This window comes from Petromyzon marinus, chromosome 22 (genome assembly GCF_048934315.1).
Source record: "Petromyzon marinus isolate PM22_M1 ecotype Great Lakes invasive population chromosome 22, UKy_Petmar_22M1.pri1.0, whole genome shotgun sequence".
NCBI classification, from domain to species: domain Eukaryota; kingdom Metazoa; phylum Chordata; class Hyperoartia; order Petromyzontiformes; family Petromyzontidae; genus Petromyzon; species Petromyzon marinus.
The window spans coordinates 10,390,762-10,413,565 of NC_133688.1; the positions used below are offsets into that span (position 1 = coordinate 10,390,762).

At 45.9% G+C, this 22,804-nt stretch overlaps 1 protein-coding gene across 1 annotated transcript in view; it reads right to left on the reverse strand.

The window, feature by feature from the left end:
* PARG (poly(ADP-ribose) glycohydrolase) overlaps positions 1-15,271 on the reverse strand; it is a 148,606-nt gene extending 133,335 nt beyond the window's left edge. Inside the window, exons 1-6 of the mRNA XM_032959084.2 lie at positions 15,106-15,271; positions 14,824-14,990; positions 8,703-8,760; positions 5,198-5,785; positions 4,892-4,982; positions 1,186-1,490 (exon numbers count right to left, since the gene is read on the reverse strand). Of these exons, the coding sequence (XP_032814975.2) occupies positions 1,186-1,490; positions 4,892-4,982; positions 5,198-5,785; positions 8,703-8,760; positions 14,824-14,926 (1,145 nt within the window). The 5' untranslated portion in view covers positions 14,927-14,990; positions 15,106-15,271. The remainder of the gene's footprint in view (positions 1-1,185; positions 1,491-4,891; positions 4,983-5,197; positions 5,786-8,702; positions 8,761-14,823; positions 14,991-15,105) is intronic.
* Positions 15,272-22,804: the final 7,533 nt, after the last annotated feature.

Below are 22,804 nucleotides of genomic sequence, written 5' to 3' on the forward strand. Positions count from 1 at the left end.
AAAGACGATAGCATCGACGCACGGTGCGGTGCACTAATCGCGAGTCACCGCAGAGACAAAAACCCCCGTTTCGCCTAAAGCACCACCGGTTTCCCCGATCGCTTACACATGCACATTCGTTGATGTTGCTGACTACCACCATGCCAGCGACTCATTTCATAGCGAGTTGACCCTCGACCAGCAACGAAACTCACAGAATTGCATATTATATCAACAACACTGTGTGCCTATGAGTGTTGTTAAGTGTATATAATATATACTAATAGCTGATGGCAAATCATACACCTGGTGATGATTGTGTTGCAGTTTAAACGTCGTGAGAATTTTATTGTTTTATATATTTTTTATTATTTTATTGTTTCCCTTCTACGTGACTTTACCGAAAGAACCAAGAATATGAATCCCTGCAGTCACGAAAGCTTTAAATCAAAATTTAGCTGATGGCTAACCGCACTTGTCCCAAAAGTCTTACGACTATATGGAGGATCTGTCATAATACGGCCTTTTTGTCAATCCGCTGCTACATCAGGGCTTCAATACACCTTACGGTTCACAGGGGTTATATGACCATACTTCACCAGGCTGGTCAGTGCGAGTTGGTGAAGGCAGGGAGTGGATTAGCTAAGCAATACAATTCATTTTTATGCACCGTTCCCTGCAGAAAACTTTGCTACAAAAACGTGTAAAAATACGAGCCCATAAAAAAAATAGCTGGTGAGCCCACTGGTCACTATTCCCTCACAATTTGATAAATCGTCACAATCTGGGGATCATAATACAAATAAACAATCCATTTGTTAGTTGTCCCTTTTGTCTGTCTCGTTTAGACCATCTCATTTGTAAGGGTTGTCTCAATTGTATTTCCTGCACTGTTCATATTGTCTGGCTGGCATGCTCCTTACAACTTGCAGTGACTCGTTCATTTCATTGATTCACCGAATGGTAACAGTGCGTAGATTCACATACAGATTGAACAAATCATAAAAGGTCTTCCAAGCAGTTTGAAAGTGTATCTCAAGTTCAAGAACCGATGTTAATCAATGAAGCGATAACTTAGTATCCGTATAGTCGACACACACAAATTGAATTAATTGCAGCATCACCACACTTTCCGCACAGAGGCACAAACGTTGCATTTTGCTCACCAACAAACAGAATGCACGTCGGCACAGAAACATTTAGTACCTGTGCTTCTTGGGTGGTGATTGATCCATGGAGTCTTGGTCAAAAACATTCCCCCATTTCGCAGCTTCTGCCTCAGAGGATTTCTGCCCCGTTCCATAGCTGGTGCTCGATGGTGAACCCATCCCTCCCTTGACATTCGAGGTGCTCGCCTGCTCCGCTGGGTTCAACTTGTCCGAACGGTAACCTCCTGTGTCTGTCCCCTGTGTGGGGCCACTGGTGTCGGCCCCCGACTGGCCTCGGTCACAACCCTTGGTCTCACTCGACGCAGGGCTGCAACCGTCGCTGTTTGCATCCTTCCTCTGTACCTGCTCATGCATATCAGTCACACCGAAAATGTAATTCTTAAGAGCTGGTATTATCAGAATTAAGTAAAAAAAAATAACAATTATAAAGGTGGGAGAAGACGATTGCTTGTGTGGTGATCGAAACGTCGTGATCATTATTATTTTTTCTACCTACGTGACTTTACATCAGAATGGTTGATTTTATGAGACCTCCTTTGCCAGAAACAAGATATAGGAATAGGTTTTACCCTTTTAACTGGCACAAAAACTGACACCTTTATTCAAGGCATCATGTTTGCAATAACCACAACACAAGCAGTCAAAATGCAAACAAAAAAGACAACTCTGATAATAATATGCACTGTCCTTGAATTTGATTGGTCCACACCCGAGACAGCTTTTAGGCTCTAATAAAAGCTGTCTCGGGTGTGGACCAATCAAATTCAAGGACAGTGCATATTATTATCAGAGTTGTCTTTTTTGTTTGCATTTTGACTGCTTGTGTTGTGGTTATTGCAAACATGATGCCTTGAATAAAGGTGTCAGTTTTGTGCCAGTTAAAAGGGTAAAACGTATTCCTAAATGGTTGATTTGTTTAACACGTAGGCTTTCGCGACCAATATCATCCATAAGAGGTTTTTGGGTTAGATCGCGTAAATATATAAATGTGTCGTTAAAACCCGCCACCACACAACACAACCAACTAGTAAGGGTTGTCACGTAAAACAGGACGTGGCCAATTCGTCACTAGTAGAGCACACCGGTGTGTTGGAGAGCCAAGCCACAACATTTACAAACTGAGTATTACGTTTCACCAGTAATTACAACCAGCTTCATCAGGCGACAGCAAGATTTGTGAAGTCTAACTGTTTCGTTCCTTATATAGAGAAGGCGTAGATGTGTTGACCACCCTTTTGCACTCTTGCGCCACGTGGGGGGGGGGGGGGTACTGAGGCAACGTACATTATGCATGTGCATTATGCGAGCCCTTTGAACTTGTCCTTCCTGTCTATTGTGTTTATTAAAATAGCCCTTTGTAGGCATGCACCATCTGACACTTTCTTAGCTCCATGAATGAGCGTCTTGATAAGAGCAGATCTGCCCTACGAAAGTGTCAAGAGGGTGACAGTCTGAGAAGTGAAATTCAACATGTTAAAGAAGCGCTGCAAATATTAGGACAGGTGTCCACGAAGTATGTACTTTGTCTCCAGTGTTGTTTAATGTTCTGCTTGACTATGTATTCAATACCACCATTAATGGGGTTTGCACAGTAGAAATCACAGAGAATAAAGCAGGTCAGATGAATGTGTGGGCCTTGGAGTATGCAAATGATGCAGGTTTGTTGGCCAGGACATTCAACTGTTGGTAGTCTTTGGCAATGAGGCTGAACACTGGGTCTTAAAATAACATTTCTACTACAAAGTATTGGGCAGAAGTTACAAATGGGACTCCTGTAGTTGGATCGCAAGGCACAGTAAGAAAGAAAGTCAGGGTGGCCAAGGACCTTGTGTGTACTTAGGCAGTAGTGTCATAACGCAACAGTTTGTGAGCAGGAGGGCAAGAGATACTGTATAGTGCTTTAGCAGATCAGGTATTGATGGGCTGTGGACACGCCTTTGGAGACACGAATACGACCATTATTACTCTATGCATCAATACAAAATAATTTGCACTCATAAGGCACCCAGTTTTCATGTGCACGTGTGTGCGAGAGAGAATCTTTGCATGTGATTGCGTATCTGTTCAGCAAGAGTGCTTCGCCGGCCTTAATAGTTGCTCGCGAACAGCATTTACCACAACACTATGTTAAAAGGCAAAAGGGGATCTTTGTCTGTGTGATAGGGCATGCAATCAAGGGTATAATTTCCTATAAAACAACAGCCAAGGAAGTATGGCCAAAATGTATTTGTTACTCATGAAAAGTAAGGATTACAGAATTGTTTGTAACAGTTTTGGCAAACGACTAGAACGGACGACAGCCACATTGGACAGGGCATCAATTTCTAGCATTTGCGGTTTACAGGTTAAAGTTTTGCCTGCTTGATGACACATTTACTTTTGTGCAGTGTAAATTTGCATTTGGCAAAAGATGACAGACCGACAATCAAATCAAATCTAATCATTAACATTCACACCATTCTTATAGCCTAAGGCTATCACGAAGTGGTTGTTTTACAGACAAGGTCTGCAATAGCTTCGCAAAACGAGGCAATATTGCGATTTGCTTTCCCATTTGAGTAATTTGTGGGTAATTTTTTACATTTAGAAAATTTATACTATGACGCTGGCATACAAGGACTCCTCTTCTTTCAAATAACATCACGGAATCTTTAACATCCACTGTGAAAAAGATGGCGTATACTATTGGTTAGTAGACCCGTCGTATTAACCAGGAAAGCCGCAAGGCTCAAATTACGAATCCCTATGAGCGGCAAACGAGTTACCACTCGGCCATATCATCAACAATGGCCGCATCTCAGATATGCTCATTCTTTAAGAGAGCCTGCTACTTGGCAGCTAAAGTCAACCCATTTGAATGTTCATTTTCCCAAAAGTTAAAAAATTATGGATAAAAGTTGGCATTCCTTCTAGTATGATATCGGTAACAGCAGGGGCTCATAATGACATGTCAAGGGAAGAAACAACAAAGTCAGAGGCCATCCAAATCAACATTGTTGTATAGGCCTAATTTATTTTATATTCGAGGGTGTAGGGGTTCGTTACCATGACTAGTGACCAGATGTGACACTTGCTGCAGCATCATCTATTGTGTATTATGAAGATTGTTTGAGGTGTTCCCAATGTAACAAAAACAATTAAAATGTGCATTGTGGCCAGATTCTTTTGTAATGTGACTTTCTTGGAGCCATTAAAATACTAGGGACAAAGTCACCAAAATACTCCGAGCACGATGTTGCTGGTATAAATTATTGTTTTTCTCGTCAAGGAGCACAAACCACTATGCAAACTCTGGACATCCTCGCAGTGGCTTTTGGCCAGCCATCAAACAAAGACAGTCACTGCATCGCGCATATTCAGATGTACTTCTGCAGCCATCTGGAACGCAAATTTCCTCCGATATTACGAAGCCACTGGAGCTCTGCACTTTTAAATCTAGATTAAAAACTAATTTCTTAAGAACTGCTTTTTGTGTTTAGCTTGTTGTCCTTCCCCCGCACCTCCAATGAGCACGGTTGGCTACGTATGGTGCGAAAGAAGTTCCACATGCATACAAGTTCAACGGTAGTAAGATTAGAGAAGAGTTTTGAGTGATTACGCTTGGTGACAAATACACACAGAACGCTGTGGAGGGTGGGAAAATAAAGCTGACCCACAGAAGGAGCAAAACCAGTGCATAAAAACTCAAGATCAAGGCCGCATGAATCAGATACCGTCTCTTATGCTGAGCACGCAAACTCCACCTGTGATTTGGCATTGGGAGTCCCTGCATGGTCCGGCATCTTCGGACGCACTGAGAATGGGTTTGTTAAATGCTTCTTCAAAGTAGTAATTCTAGAGCATGTATGCACGCGCACACACACACATACAGAAAAACAGGTACACTCTCGTTATCTTGGTTAGACGGTCAGCAATAAGTATGTCAAAGTACAATATATCATTGGCACAGACAATCAATTAATTGCAGATTTGCACTTTCCACAGAGATGTACAAATGCCACACTTTTTTCACTGCCAAAACAAAACGTTCCTCTGAAAACATGTAGTACCCCATCTCTGTTGGTGAAACATTGTCGTTGGAGTTCTCTCTCGACTCTGAAAGGCATGGATCTATGGTGACGTTGTTCTGTAGCCCGTTGGCGTTATCCTCATTATTTGGCAATGGTTGTTTCTTCGTTTCACAGTCGCTGCCCGCTTGGTTCACCTCCATTTGTTGTTCCTTCTGTCCCTTGACGACCGGGCTGGTCGTGTTCTCGGAGTCCAACCCCTCTGACCTCAGCATTTTAACTGGTGTTTTGTCCATCATTCCACTAATGCCCCCAGGATTGCATGATCCAGGCTTGGCTTCAACCTGTACCTGGCTCTTCGTATTGATTTTTTTATCTTCTTTTGCCTTCCCTTCATTGGTACAAAAATCTAACATCGTCGTCTGCTTGTAAGAGGAAGGTGTTTTGTTTGAAGTAGGTGGTTTGTCAGCACTTTTCTTGACATCTTCTTTTGGTGAGGACGTTTCCGATAGCATTGATGAAGGTGTGCTGTTTAGATTACGCTTGCTGGTGTCTGTTTGTTGGAGATCTTTTTGCTCCTCGGACCACGGATAGCCAATTCCTTTCCCAGTGGAATCGCTGGCGGTTTGTCTGAAATCAAAAGGGATTCGAGGATTAATACTCTGCAACCACTGGACATTGCGATTGGTTGTTCATTGTCAATGTCCTTTTTTGTCCATCGCCTTTCACCCCTGTAGTGAGATTAATTCACATCCGTTATTTATCCAGGAAAACTCCACTGAATATCAAAGTTCCTGAATGCACGTGGACGGAAACCAAAGGACCTGGTAAGAATCTTATGCAAATGAAGGGGGATGACACTCAAAAGGCACAGATTTGTTTCAAAATCATTGACTGGCCAGCAAATAGCCCAGTGAGTTATAAAGTACACTGACGGCGATGCCACCAATCTTCCAGCAGTTTGCAATGAACAACAACGATAAGACTCGGAAGCTTCTTCGCTTTGCGGTGAAGGCTTCCTCTATTGCCAGGTCCTTGAGCTTCTATCTTGACAGTGATATGGCTCACGTGGGGTAAAAGGATGGGGATGTAAAATAAAAACATATCAGTCATAGTCTGGAGTCCCAGATCTTTTCACATTCAGAATGTAACTTCACCTTTGAATAACAAACATAAAAAAATGGCTGAGATAAATGAAATTGCAAGAAAGATATTTAAAGCTGAGAATTGCCCAACAATGCAGGTATCCATTCCAGTGGAAACTGCCATTCTGGTAGCCCCTCAGCACAAACTGCATTTTGAGTAACCCTAACATAGGATCTCAAGGTAGAAGAACATCACCCAGGTGATTAGGGTTCCACGGTGGTGAGACGTTAACTATCTGGCCTGGTATACAGGAGTTCGTGGGTTGGATCCTGACCCCGACGCCTGTATATTTGGAGTATGCATGTTCTCCCCATGATTGCATGGATTTTTCTCCAGGTCCTTCAGTTTTTCCCTCCACATTTATAAACATTCGTTTCGAGTATTTGGCTGCTATAAATTTCCACATAAGCCACTTCGTTGAGCGATCATTTGTGGTCAGGTCGCAAATGAAAAAGAGCTATTTTGCTTAAGTGGGCCTTACCTGGTAAAATAAAAATAGTTTATAGGTCTCAGCAAAAGGCTCCAGCATATTATTCATGCTGTGAAAACTGCATCGTTTTTGGCATGAAGTCGTACAACCTCGTGTGGCATCTATATCAGGGTCAAAATGATTCATCATTGTGTAATTGAAAATCGATTCTTTACCAAAATAATGCACGCATGAAACGGCTTGCACAAGAATCATGACACTGTCGAAACCGGTCCAACGTTTTCTTCACTTGAGTAAATAACTGCTGACACTATGCATTCCCAGAAGCCCGTGCGGCCGCAGATTGTGAGAAATTATTCATTTATTTTACGTGGAGAGATGGATGTAAAGGAGACATTGTCTACTTCTCTATTGTGTTATTTATAGTATCCACAAGGATAATAATGATCATTGAGTTATGCATAATAATTTATTTTCCATTATGCAAATCTGTCATAGACGGCAATACAAATATTATTTCACATATCCGGAAAAATTCCAATAGCCACCCAGCATATTGGCGGGCACTTCTCATAGATCTGTTGTTTATTGAAGCTTCAGGTTGCTGCTGAGCGGTGTCGCAGCGGTAAGACTCAATTGTTAACATCCGCCATCCACCGTTATGATGGCGATGTGCTTGTGCTGTATTGGCATTTTGTACTGCTTCTCTAAAATCAAATTAGAATTATCTACAACTGACTGGTGAGGACCTCTGTAACTGAGTATATTATTTATTGTATCACAGTTAAAATGTAGGCTTGGTCTTTTTCTTGAAAAGTATTATGTACTTGGAAAATTTGGTGAACCATAAGTATAATTCTCAGATAACCGGCATATTTGATTAACCGGCACCCTCTATTCCCCATGGATGCTGGATATCAGAGCTTTTCCTGTATATGATTATGGTTATTTAAACAGTGATTCGCCACATGTCAGTCATCTGATATGTATAGAAATCATCCTTAGATCTGGATTTGGTTAAATCAAGTAGAAACGTTAATATTAGCATTATTATTGTGCAGTCATTGGTGATTAGACTGAGAATTCCAATCTCAACATTATTGACAATCATGTATAACCACAGGTGGATGTCCAAACTACAATGCAGAATATCAGTTATGATGGCACGGTGGTCCCGACATGGCCATTACAAACCTGCTAAGCCACTCACAGCAACCTTGTGGTCCTGTTAACTAGTCCACTGTATTAAAGCATTGACCATTATGAACTTGCTTAAATAAACCAGAGTGAAACTCCTCTTATCCGTGGTGATAGAGGATGCCATTGGCAAGGTCTATTATCCATGTCTTATTGTCAACATCATCAGTCATGGTCAAGCCACTGCTAGATGAAGGTCTCCCCAAGGCACCATCATGTTATCCACCTAGCACTTGTACACAAAGTGATGTATTATATATTTTATCTCTCCATCTCCCTAGTGTATACGATAATGGGCATTATTTGCCATCACTTCTGGGCCACTCCTATTGTACTACACCACGGATAAAGGAGATTACTGTGTTGAAAAATACCACTTTTGGCAACTCATTCATGGATAATAGAATGGTGTAGCACATCAGGGCGACGAGGTGGGAATTCAAAGTAAGAATTTAATATTACCTCCAGGTGACTTATCCATTGATAAGTATGGATAATAAGATTAATTTATTACTTCAGGGAGACCGCTTTAGGTCGACTCATCTGCGACCTAATGTGCATAACAGGAAGTATATTCCACCACTTCCAGATGACTCCACTTATCCAAGGTTAACCTCTGATAATCAGGAGATGCTCTTCATACAATTTGGCATGTATTGATTGAGAGGTGTGAATAATAGGATGGTGAAATAGAGTAAAGGATAAGAGGCGTTTCGGGGGAAAGAGTTCTGTAGTGAAACAGTCGTAATGCTCAGTCGTATATTCCTAACCCACCTTCTCGACATCGTTGCTCTCATTGATTCTCCGCTTGAGGAATTGGGTTCTCTTTGTCCTAGGGTAAGAATTACGACAGACATAAACATGCAATATCATGAATACAAGTTCATTTTTAAAGTCATCACACAATCTTATTTTTTGTAACATGTGAATAAGTGCCAAATACAAATTCCAAACCTGTTTATATTTGTTACCAGAATCAGTATTAGAATGGTTTAATTATCCTGTAGGAATCCGATGAGCTATGAAGCTCTTTTTCACAGATGCCCAGCAGGGGCGGGTCAGAAAGTTAAACAACAATACAAAGAAAAGCAATAGGAGTGCAACAAGGAATAGGTAAGAAAGTTATTATAAATACATAATTATTATTATATGTTCATCTTGCTGAGCCAGATGCCAGCCACTTCATCAGCAGTGCGGAGGCCCTGAGAACACTGTTGAGTTCGATCAGGAAGCACTCATCAACAGCGTGCTGAATGTTGTTTCGCTGGCCACATCCAGAGAGGGTTGTTGTCACGTTGGTGCTAGGTTTGGGGGCTGGCTGCACGCAGACCCTGGCTGGAATGGAACCTGTTGAGCAGGCCCTATGACCACCATGGTAGCTCAAACCAGAGAGGCGAACGGTGTGGTCGGTGATGCGGAACTAGTTCTGGATGTCTTGGGTGGACCGTTCCTCGCACCACCTTGATACCATCAACAAGTCCCAGTGTGGCATGTTTATCCATTTAAGGTACCTCAATGCCAAGTGGGCTCGTGGAGGGTCGAACATGTCGTATTTGCACGAATATATTCCATAATCTTCGCCGTTGCCTCTCCACGACGGATGTGCGGGAGAATGATACTGCTCAGTGCTAACGGCCAAGGCAGTGGGGTGGGACATAGCTATGTCCCTGTGATGGTGCGCATGGTTTAATGCAGTTGGGATGTCAACCAGCAGCTCTGTGTGCACAATACTCAATCGTTGAAAAGCATATGGCAATAGCAGTTGTGCGGAGCGTCTTTGCTCCTGCACCCCAGGTTCAGCTGGCCAGTTTGCTAAGAAAGTTGTTCTTTATCCTTGACTTTGGCCACCATGTTTCTTTAGTTGGTTGTGGAATGTAAAGAGACCTGTCCAATGTCGCGCCTTGGTAGACTGGGAGAGTCTCGTGTTGCAGGCGCTACCCATTTATATGAAACACGCTTGACACCGTTTTTGTCACTCGGTAGCAGGAGCCGTCTGCTGAAGTATTCGGTCAGTTTGGCTACGTCGGCATTCAGGTATTCTGAAGTTCTGAGAATGTGGGCTGCTGTGTGCCATACCAGATTTCATCGGCATGAATTCACTTTTGTGACTGGCTGGGTGGAAAGTCATTGGTTCTATTCTATTCTGACATATGGCAATATGTTCAGGAGCTAAATGTCAATATCAATATTAGCCAAGAGAGGGCTTCAGGAAAGAATTTGTGCAGGTTTGCTATTCCTTGTTGAAGGAGCGCAACTAAAATGGTTTACTACACGAGGTCGTTAGTGTACAGGTTGAACTTGAGCTGGTGTGAGCACGGAGCCCAGTTGTACTTGCTGTTTCCACGTGCTTACTCTGGTTCTCCATGTGTTTACTGAGCCAACTGTCTCTAAGCAGAAGTTCAATTTTGTCAACTGCCGACCTTGGCAAGACTGGATATTTTCACTACAAGGCCAATGTGACAGACTGCGTCGTAGGGGGCTGTCAGGTCTAGAAATGTCTCCTGTCTTTGTTTTTGTTTCTAGATGCCATTCTCGATAAATGGAGAATGCACTGGTGTGTGAGATGCTCCAGAACCTTGAAGCACACTAACAACAAAGAAACCGGGTGGTATCTTATTACATTTTGTAGCTCTTTTCCAATTTTGGAGGTGAGAGGATCTTTTATAACCACCAGATCCTTAATAGCTTCCTCTCGTTGGTAACCCATATGGCAAAATTTACCAACTACTGGCGAGCACGAGGTCTAAGGTGTTTTAGAAATTCCAGAGAGATTATGTCATAGCCCAAGGCTGTTACAGATTTTACATTCCACAGTATCTTGTCTAGTTCTGCAAATGTGAAAAGTTCCACATAGATGTAACGTGGAGCTTTGCCAGTGGTATTGTCGCCATTCATTGCGAACCTGTCGGACATACATTTTAATTGGAACCCTTGATATACATAGCAAGTCACTGGCAGATTTGTTTGGCGTCACCAGCAAACACCTTGAAGCTGGTAGTTGCTGCATTGTCCCAAGATGCTAGATCAGGTTCCATCACTTCAACTTGAATGAGTGTCAACAAGCTTCACAGTTGTCTCTTCGCTATGGGCATAACTGCTGGTATCAAGTGACTATCAGATGATCGGTGATGGCTGGTTCACCAGAATACTCGTATTATTTTAGTAAAGTGTCATATAGAACGTTTAGGACACGTAGTGTAAACCGGATGATTATCCACAAGGATGGCTGTGCATGCTGCTTTATAAATTGCACCTCGAAATTGGCAGTATACTCCATAAATTGGCATGCTGCTTGACAGAATGGTGACAATGCTACATTCCAAGACACTGTTGTCCTTCTCCCAGTCAGTAATTCTAATATTCCATGTTGGCTTTATTCAAGCTTATGATGATTACAAGTCAAAGGCCAATATGGATGAGCGATGGTCTAAGTTGACTGTGTGAAAAGTTATCCAGCATCAAGCACATTGCCGACAAGGGGCGTCTGCCCGGCAAACTTGCCCAGCAAAGGTCAGGCAAGTAATCTCTTTACCATCTGGCTGAGTGAAACACTGCCCGTTGCTTCAGGGTGATAGAAATTGAAATCACCGTTGCACTTTAGTTTGCGCGCGATTGATATTTATGTTGCTCGGCCAGTGTTAGCCACCGAGGGCGTGCAAAGGGTTCCTTTTCTCATTCCTGTTGCACCGTGCCTCCTGTAACCGCTCTCATTCCGTTGTAATGCGCACTGATGCCTACTTATATATTGAGGACGATATTGACACGTAAAAAATATATTGATATTGATTTACCCCTAAAATTGGCTGGATGAGGCAGTCCTTGTTGGTCCCAGTACATACTCAAAGGATTGCAAACGCTGGTGATCTGGAAACCACCAAACTGAATGACGTCATAGAAAGATGTTTGCGAATGTGAAGTGGCATCTGAGATGCCCAAAGGAACGCGCGTGTCTCGGCTGTGAGTCGTAGCTAACGTGCATACAGGCTGGTGGCTGCACGTGGGAGGGGGGGGGCTGTACATTTTTGTGTAATCAATCTATGCAAACTTCTGACGGTACAAAAACAACACAACCTAGCAATACATTTATTTCACCTAGAATCTTTGGCAACATGTGCAACCACTGAGATAAAAGCAGGGCGGATTCATGTGGCTGCCTGCGGAAATAGAATCCAATACTACTCCACACTTGGCCACAAGCCTATTCTCACTAATACGAGCTATGTATGCCGATGTCAGTATTGCAATGCATACTGTTAATAAGCCGGTCCCTATAAACTGTCGCCAATAAGTTCAAGACACATCTAGCTCAAAGAAACCACACCCCCGACCTGTGAATAGTGCTTCATCTTCATGTGGCACCGCTTCCATTTCGACTTATTTTGCATCTATTTGGTACAAACCTGTTCGTACGCTTATGGAATAACAGGGTACAATCAAGGTTTATTATCATTGCTAGGCATACCTTGGAGTGGTAGTGTCTTACGCCGATTATCCATACGTCAAAGCCAGACTAGCAGCGTTCTGGAAAATATCGAGTGAAAAATCAAGCCCTTGCCTCGAACCCATGTTCTGTCAGTCAAAACAGGCGTTCACACGCCAGTCTTACACAAGCAGCAACTGCGGTCACTAGAATTATCCGGAACTAGTGAATTCGCTACTGCTAATGTTGCGTCGAGTGCTTCACTTCTTGAAACTAAAACAGCTTATGAAGCTGCTGTCTGAACTGTATAAATAAGCCCTAAGACATATAAACAAACCTTCTCACGAACGAATAACATTTGCAAACTGGTCCTCGTAAGAATACCATTGCCCTAAAGCCACAATCACACAATCCAACAAGCTGATGTCACGTAGCTTGAATAAATATCTGTAACTTCCCCCGGGGCAACTAAAGCTTATCCTGGCACTACATCCACTGACGCCAAGGCAAACCTGTATGACTGCCGCCCGCAAAGAGGAACCAAAACGACTTTAGGGGCCGTCCATAAATGACGTCACGCGATTTTGGACGATTTTTGACCCCACCCCCTCGTCACAAAGTCAGACCCCCCCCTCAAATATGACGTCACAAAGCTCTGCCCCCCCCCCACCCAAAACCATATTTCCATTTTGAAAATAAAACATGCTTCAAATCGCTTTAAACTATTGTCATTGTAGTGCGTATTTAACGTGGCGCTGCACTCTGATGTTGTAGGAGTGTTATTATAGCAATTAGGTAACAATATCCCAAACTCTCCTTTTGCTCTCTACTGCCACAAGCAAAGCCACTGCTGCCAGGGCTCTTGTTGTCTCACTTCTGGAGGTGAACACTCCGCCGCTGCTGCTCCTCCTCGCTCGTCTTACTACAACAGTAAAAGGAACAAAGTATATCTCTCTCTGTCTCCCGTTTTCCCTCTGCGTACCTGTATTAGTATTCTCTATGGGAACCTGTCCTTGTCCTCACCCCCCTCGCTATAGCTGCCCCAGCGTGTCTCTTTGTTTCTGTCTTTGTTTTAGCATAAATCCTGTATATGTTTGTGTCTCTGTCTCCTCTGTGTAAGTCTGTCTCCCTGGTCTGTCGCTGTATCGGTGTCGCCATGTGTCGCTATGTCGCCATCTCACCGTCCAGAACTCCAAGCTGTCTTTCTGCGTGTCTTGTTAACCTTATCTGTGCATCTACCGCTCTCTTCCCACGTCCCCCTCTCTTCAAGTCTCTCCCCGTGTCTCCCGTGTCCATGTGCTCTCCTATCTCTCACGGTCTCTGCGTCGATTTCCCCGTGTATCTGCGTCTCTATCCCCATGTGCCCCTCTCCCCATGCCTCTCTTCGTCTGTCTCCCTCCCAGTGTCTCTGCGTCCCTCTCCCCGTGTTTGTCTCTCTCACAGTGTCTTCCCCATATCTGTGCCCCTCTCTCCAGATGTGTCCCTTCCCGTGAATCCCTTTCCCCGTGTCTCTCCCTCCGTCTCTGTGTCCCTCTCCCCGTGTCTCGATGTCCCTCTCGCAGTGTATAGTGTCCGTCACCCGTGTATCTGTGTCCTCCCCATAGCTCTCTGTCCTTCTACCCGTATCTCTGGGCATCTCCCCCGTCTGTTTCGTCGTCCCCATATCTCTGTGTCCCTCGTGTCTCTGTGTCCCTCGTGTCTCTGTGTCCCTCGTGTCTCCGTGTCCCTCAAGTCTCTGTGTCCCTCTCATGTCTCTGTGTCCCTGTCTCTGTGTCCCTCGTGTCTCTGTGTCTGTGTCCCTCTCATATCTCTGTGTCCCTCGTGTCTCTGTGTCCCTCGTGTCTCTGTGTCCCTCGTGTCTCTGTGTCCCTCGTGTCTCTGTGTCCCTCGTGTCTCTGTGTCCCTCGTGTCTCTGTGTCCCTCATGTCTCTGTGTCCCTCATGTCTCTGTGTCCCTCATGTCTCTGTGTCCCTCATGTCTCTGTGTCCCTGTGTCTCTGTGTCCCTGTGTCTCTGTGTCCCTCTCCTCATGTCTCTGTGTCCCTCTCATGTCTCTGTGTCCCTCTCGTGTCTCTGTGTCCCTCGTGTCTCTGTGTCCCTGTGTCCCTGTGTCACTCTCCTCATGTCTCTGTGTCCCTCATGTCTCTGTGTCCCTCATGTCTCTGTGTCCCTGTGTCTCTGTGTCACTCTCCTCATGTCTGTGTCCCTCGTGTCTCTGTGTCCCTCGTGTCCCTCATGTCTCTGTGTCTCTGTGTCCCTCGTGTCTCTGTGTCTCTGTGTCCCTCTCCTCATGTCTCTGTGTCCCTCGTGTCTCTGTGTCCCTCATGTCTCTGTGTCACTCTCCTCATGTCTCTGTGTCCCTCATGTCTCTGTGTCCCTGTGTCTCTGTGTCACTCTCCTCATGTCTCTGTGTCCCTCTCCACACATCTGTGTCCCTCTCCCACGCGTCTCCGTCCCTATACCACGTGCGTCTCACCGTGTCCCGGGAATTTGTCCATTCCCTTCCACCAGGAGTCCTTCGTGCGGCACTTGTGGGGCGGCTGATCCTTGGCGTCGTCTCGACGATCTCCGCCGCTCATCGCCGAACGCAGACGCCTGTCTCGTCTCTCCCTTCCCGAGCCCCCCCGACTCCACACTCTCGGCCTTGGAGCAGCAACCGAGGGTTAGCGCGAACACAACAAAGGCTCGGCGTTGAATAACCTTGCTTGTTGTTATCCCGCTCGATATCACGCCGCCGCCGCCGCCTCCTCCTCCTCACCTCTGCTTGCTCTGTCCGCGCCGTAGCCCCCGGGCAGATGCAGGCGCTTTCACTTCCCCAACTCCCAGGGCTTGTGGACAGACAGCGGTGCGCGGCCCCGATGCGACGCGACCGTCAACGGGCGGACATCTTGCGTAGGGAAGGGAGGGGGCAGCCCCGCCCACTAACGCCGCTCCCCGCGCATTGCAAATCGCGGCGCAGCGCGGTGACGTCACGCATAAAACATCGGCCGTGTTGTCCCCTACAAAGATGGCGCCCGATAAAGCTTAACCTGTCCCCCACCCACCCTCAACAACCCCCCTCCACACCCCCAGCCTCAACAACCCAACAACCCCCCCTCCACACCCCTCCCCCCCTCCACACCCTCCCCCCTCCAGCACCCCCCCCCACGCACGCGTGTTTGATGTGCGCAGTGAATTCTCTATTCTGGTCTTTACTGGAAGTGACTGCCGAACAACAACACGAGTGATTCGCGTTTCTTGTAAATTGGTGTGCGTTTGCTTTTACTTATTTCAGTAAGAGAAGGTGGCGCGCACCTCCCAGATTTAACGTCCCTATTCGAAAACACGGATAGAACCATCAACCGCGTCAGAACATCCGATTGACTATTTTAATTGCACGCTTTTGATTTAACTCACTGTCTGTAAAAAATTTATTTTGTCTGTTGTCGTTATTGTCGTATCCTCAAATCGTGTAACTCAATTTTAACCCACTTCCCAATGTGGTATCGACTGCAAACTTGGTAAACTTATGTCATACTGATGACAATACTATATTATATCATAAAAAAATATTTATTTTTAAACATGTTTTTATATTTTCTTAGCTCTTTCGGTAAAGTCACGTTGAAGGGAAACAAAATAATAAAATATATATAAAACAAAAATTCTCACGTTTCGGCCATAACACAAACGGTCGTCATCAGGTGTCCGTTTGTGTTATGGTCGAAACGTCGTGAGAATTTTTATTGTTTTATATATTTTATTATTTTATTGTTTCCCTTCAACGTGACTTTACCGAAAGAGCTAAGAATATGGATTACTGCAGTCACGAAAGCTTTAAATCAACATTTTTATATGTTACGAGTGTATTTTTTAAAATATTTTTTGCATGGTGTACAGTCTGGAAAGTACCCACATGGCAAATTTCAAGTTTGTTGCATGTCAGGAAGTACATTTTGAACACATAATCACAACTTTGCCTTTATATGAAGATGTTTCGGCTTGGGTCTAATTGTCCACGGTAAACTGACGTTGGCTGTAATTGGCCACGTTATGGCAAGCTTCGGGGCCACTTCCTGGAGTGGAGTTCTGCCATTACTCGTACATTTCATAAAAGCGTGTTTAAAAAAAGTTTTTTTTTAAATATCACTTATTATTTTACCAGCTTACGATCCACTGAGCTATATAGCACTTTTTCAGAAGCGACCTGGCCACAAATGATAGATCAACAAGTGGCTTATGTGGAAATGTATAGCTGCCAAATCCTATACTCTAAACGCACGTTGTATAAAATGTGGAGGGGGAAAACCGGAGGACCCGGAGAAAAATCCACACGACCACGGGGAGAGACACACCCAAACTTCAAATATACAGCAGCAGGCATCAGAGTCAGTGTTGGAACCCACTACCACCTGAATAACAGGCGAGGTAGCTAACATCTCGCCATAGTGGCACATCCAACAGGCCGATGCGTGCATCTCCATAAATCGGAATTTAAAGACCCAAGTCACAGTGGTGCGATTTTGGCCATGCAACACAAACTTATGGACCATATGGTAAACCTATAGATAGATATACATAGAGGTGCAGAGACCTATCGAGATACGTAGAGATACGTCGAAGCCGCCAGTGGTGCCGATTGTGGCCATGTAACCCAAACTATGGACCATATAGTAAACCTATAGAGACAGAGATACAGAGCGATGAATGAAAGGCCACCGTGTGATTGTTGCTCTGAAACCCTCTAGGCCACAGACTAAACCACTGTAGTCTGCGGTCCTTCAAAGGAGGCGGAATAGCAAAACTACACGAACCACTCTCGCCATGGCTAACAGATGTTGACATTGACAGAAATCCTCCTTAAACGTCCAGCTTCACAACTGCAGGGGAGATAGCGATGAGCCACTCAAAGTACCTAGCCCATACAGCCTTATGCTCTCCAGGGTCTGGTACAAGAGAGCCATCGGCCCCTCGAGGTTTGGGTTTGGAACGGAGGCGTTTGAGGGCCCGACAGACCGGCCGGGAGCCACCCATACACACATGACTCAACCATACCCATCAGGTCCCCAACCAAACGCCCCCTATCCCTCAACGAGGCTCTCACCTGACACACCAGCTGCCTCCTTGAGCTCGGCCTGACTTCACTGCATCCACTAGCATTCTCCTGGGTACCCTGCTTGAAGGCTTCTCACATCTGGTCTGGATCATCAAGAGTAGCGAGAGTCTCAAACCAAATCGAGACCTTGACAGCAAATGCCTCCTCGATCCCCTTATCCCCGAGTTCCCGAGGTCCAGCGCTTCCACGCTGGACTTTAGGCAGATCCTGATGTCTACTATCAGCAACCTCTGATCAGTATTTCGGAACACCACACTCAGGAGCGTCCATCGGGTGCCCATGAGAACATGATCGATCTCATCTGCATTGCCAGCATTGAAGATCCAAGTCCAGCAAATGCAGGTCAGGCTGTTGGAACCATGAACCAGCAATTCTCAGCTGCCTGGATATTGGAAAGTACAAAAGCAAGGCTGCATTACTCTTCTTGGTTCCTGACGCATCTAGACCACTCGTTGGTGGACACATGTCCACCAACGAGTGGAGCATAGCATAGGTGTCCTTGTCCTCAAGATCACTCACCTCAGTCGACAGCAACAAGAAAAAGGCACCCAAGAGTTCCTCAACCTCATCATCATTCGCTCACTGACCGCAGTGACCCCGCCACAAAGGGAACTCGTGCATCCTTGACCATAATGGCAACCTCCTGGTCAGTCACACCAGCAGAAGGTGTAACCACCCCCAAGGTGACGAACTTCGGACCGGGCGGCCACTTTGACCTTTAGTGTGCACAGTTCATATTCTTGGGTCTTTCGGTAAAGTCACGTAGATAGGTTCAAAGAAAATAATAAAAAATAACAGAAACTACGACGTTTTGATCGCAATGCAAGCGGTCGTCTTCAGGAATATGGGGCGTTAGTTTCCAAGGGAAACTGTTTATAAGGGTTTGAAATTGGCATAGCCCAAATGTCAGCAGCCAATGATAATGTAAGTGTTCGGCAACGAGCCCGGCGGTGGTTCGTTTTCCACCCATCAAAGGGCTGCCAGGTGAAAATTAGCATGTTAAAGAGAGATTAGCATGTTAATGGAAGATCGCAGAACCGCAACCAAGGGGTCGGTGCGCGAAGTGACTGTGAAAGCGCAAGTTTAAAATGGGCGTAAAGCACAGCTAACATCGTAAAGTGGTAGGATGGAAATATCATAGCCCATTATGAATTAAACTGGTTGATAACATCCTTCCAATGCTTGCTCAGATTGCAGTTTGTACCCATCTTCTCGGTTGAAATTGTGTCTGTGTCTATATATATGGATGTCTTCATGAACTAATCTTTGTTGATAGCCAGTGGGTTTGCAAAGTACCCTTCGTCTTAGAGAAATCAATTTCGTGTGGGCCCACCACATTAAAACAATGATCAGCCACGGCCGAGGTATTGGTCCTACCATGTTTCAGATCTGCCTTATGTTCACGAACACGGTCCAAGACATATCTCTTAGTTTGGCTGCTGACATTTGGGCTATGCTCATTTCAAACCCTTATAAACAGTTTCCCTTGGAAGCTAACCCCCCTTTTCCTGAAGACGACCGCTTGTGTTGCGATCGAAACGTCATAGTTTTGTTACTTTTTATTATTTTCTTTGAACCTATCTACGTGACTTTACCGAAATACCCAATAATATGAATTCCTGCAGTCACAAAAGCGTTAAGTCAAGATTTTGCACAGTTCCCTTGATTGGGGAAAAGTATCACTTCCACCAGAGTTGGGACATTCCAGGAGCCGAAGTTTATGACTCGTTGGAGGTTTACGGCAGGCCGGTGCCTTCAGGGACACGGCCTTCAGCTGGAACAGCAGGGCCAGAGTGGCAGCAATAACCCACCGCCCCACTGTCTACTGCTCCTGTAGATCTACGTCGGGGCATCAATGGAGGGTCCTTTCACATGGCTCAGTAACAACCATGGGTGGAGTTGGGGGGGGGGGCACGGGGGGACAGCGCCCCCCCAAAGTGGACACTTTATGAAATTATTTTACATTTAGAAAAAAAAATTACTTAATGATATGCACCCGCAATTACTGTGAGGGACAAAGCGAACCGGAACCCAACTGAGCTTCCCTTCCACGGTATTTACACAGTGATGCAAAATATGCAACCGCATTATTTTGCAAGTTTGACAGTAGCCCAAAATGAGAGTGGAAGCTAATATGCAAGTGATCGTCCACGACGAGCCGTGCGGTTACAGGAAAATAAAACACGACAAGAGGGCGTGATGGCTCGATTTCGTTTATTGATGTTTTTTGCAAATGTTGGTAAGTGGAAGTTGGTAAACATGTCAAATTAACACATTCCTGCAGAGGGGGCTAGTAGGAACGTTGGTTGCCCGGTCAGTGGCCAGGGTCAACGGCGGCGTGGTGTATTCCGCAAATATGCCCGACTGTGAGGGCGGGCACAAGCCGGCGTGAGTAGGTTACACGTTGAGTTTTATAAGGGCACCACGGGGTGACCAGCCCCTCCCCACCCAGCCCCACCCTCACCACCCAGCCCCACCCCTCCCACCCCCCACCCAGCCCCACCCTCCCCACCCTCCCCTCCCCACCCAGCCCCTCCCTACCCTCCCCTCTCCACCCAGCCCCACCCCTCCCATTTTTTATATCCGAATGCCCGGATACACACGTGGACAGACATCCACAGACATACACAATCCCCTGCCTCCTGTGAGAATTAATCCCGGTTGGGCTTCCAGTCCGCTACGTTTCCTACCAGTAATGCCCACTAGGAGTGCATTTGTTATATATCCGGGTGTTCGGATACACGTGGACAGACATCCACAGACATCCACAATTAATCCCCTGCCTCCTGTGAATTAATCCCGGTTGGGCTTCCAGTCCACTACGTTTCCTACCAGTATTAGCTTCGAATGTGGTGGATAAACACGCGCATACACGCAGGGGGGAATGGTAAAGACGCGCGAGTTATGGACCAGTGGGGTTACGTGAGGCCGGTCAGGTGTGGCGGCGGGTTAACTGTGCGGTAATGAGGAGCCAATTAATCTGGAGAGCGATGTACGGCTGTGATTGGCTGGGGTTGTTGTCATGGGCGGAGTGGCGCCGGGATGTCTGGGAATAGAGAAGGGCAAGTAACAGGTGCGGGGGGGGGGCACGCGGCCTAATTAATTGGTTGGTAATGAGAACGGGGACATTCGGGAGACGGGAAGAACGAGTGGAGTTGTTGTCGCTGGGACTGGAACGAAGCAGGTCGGGGAGAACCGGAGTGAAGACATCGGAGACAGAACAGGCTAGCAGTAGAGCAGAGAGAGACAGAGAGAAGCAGAGACAGCCGAGACAAGCAGAGAGAGACAGAGACAGTGGGAGAGAGAGAGACAGAGACAGTGGGAGAGAGACAGAGAGGGACAGAGACAGCGGGAGAGGGACAGAGACAGTGGGAGAGAGACAGAGAGGGACAGAGACAGCGGGAGAGAGACAGACCGAGAGAGACAAGAGAGAGACAGTGGGAAAGAGACAGAGAGGGACAGAGACAGCGGGAGAGGGACAGAGACAGCGGGAGAGAGACAGCGGGAGAGAGACAGACCGAGAGAGACAGACAGACAGAGACAGTGGGAGAGAGACAGAGACAGCGGGAGAGAGACAGAGACAGCGGGAGAGAGACAGAGATACAGCGTGAGACAGAGAGAGACAGCGGGAGAGAGGCAGGGATACAGCATGGGACAGAGACGGAGAGAGACAGAGACAGCGAGAGACAGCGAGAGACGGAGAGAGACTGGGAGAGAGACAGAGATACAGCGTGAGACAGAGACAGCGGGAGAGGGACAGAGACAGTGGGAGAGAGACAGAGATACAGCGTGAGACAGAGAGAGAGACAGAGACAGCGGGAGAGGGACAGAGACAGTGGGAGAGACAGAGATACAGCGTGAGACAGAGAGAGACAGCGTGAGACAGAGAGAGACAGCGGGAGAGAGGCAGGGATACAGCATGGGACAGCGACGGAGAGAGACAGAGACAGCGAGAGACGGAGAGAGACAGTGGGAGAGAGACAGAGATACAGCGAGAGACAGACATCAAGTGACAGAGAGAGACAGAGACAGCGAGTGACGGAGAGAGACAGAGAGAGCGGGAGAGAGGCAGAGATACAGCATGGGACAGAGACGGAGAGAGACAGAGATACAGCGAGAGGCAGACATCAAGTGACAGAGACAGCGAGAGACTAAGAGAGACAGGGACGACGCAGAGGGACAGTGAGGGATGGGGGAGGAAGCGGAGTGAGCGAGACGGGTGGCGAGCGAGCTGCGGCTAAGCGGAATGACGGAGTCACAGACGAAATGTGAAGAGTTGTAATACTGGTAGGAACGAAGTTGTAGACTGAGTGTACCAGCCTGAAATAGATTAATGTGTCCGTCCGTCCCCTTTCAATACTTTAACGAAGTGAAATCTCGTGCTGTTGGGTGTAAAATCAGCAATAGACAGCGCAGAGACTTGTCCTACCAGCCCACCCTGCAGGGACCTGTTAAAAGTGGTGTCGGAGAAAACAATAAAGTTGTCCGCCAAGGCGACCACTACTCAAAAACAATTAAGGTTGATTAAATAATGAGCCCTATTCACAACGTGATAATAGAACAGCAGTCCTTTTCTAAAGCACGTTGTGAATAGGGCTCAATGAACATAAATTACGTGATTTCAAGCACATTTTAACACTATACTGTAAAATAGCTAGTAACAAGCTGTAATTTCGGAAGACCTGCCCATTATTAAAAGTATTCAGTGTTTCCCATATTCTCCTGGCCAGGCGGCATGCCGGGGCTACTGAATATAAAATATAAAAAAAAGTGCTGGTGTGTCAATCTTGACTTAAAGCTTTCGTATTCATAATCTTTGGGTATTTCGGTAAAGTCATGTAGATAGGTTCAAAGAAAAGAAAAATAATAAACTACGGCATTTCGATCACAACACAACATTGATGACGACCGCCTGGTCGCTGGAGTTGAAATAAATTGTAATTCGATACAATATATGTAAAATCACCGAGAAATGTCTATTTTACCACAATGTAGAGACACAAATTATACTTACCTTTTGTCTCAAGTGCTGAAGAAATAAATAAAGACACCAAATCCACTTTGTTGCTGCGTAGAATTATTTATTAGATTCACTTTCAATAAAGAAACGTAAAACTTTAAAGCGAATTTGCTAACAAAAATATTATTTCCGCTCGACCTGCGTGAGTGTAAAAATCCACCCGCTCATGAATATTCATGACGGGGGGTGTGGCATGTGGAGTGACGTCAGGCGCGTTACACACAGACATTCTTGGCTCATAGCAGTAACAGTAAGATGGATCTTTATCTTTGTTTACAGCCCAACAGCAGAGGGCGGAGGAGCGACGCTCACAACGTGCGCAGCACAATGCGGAGCACAGGC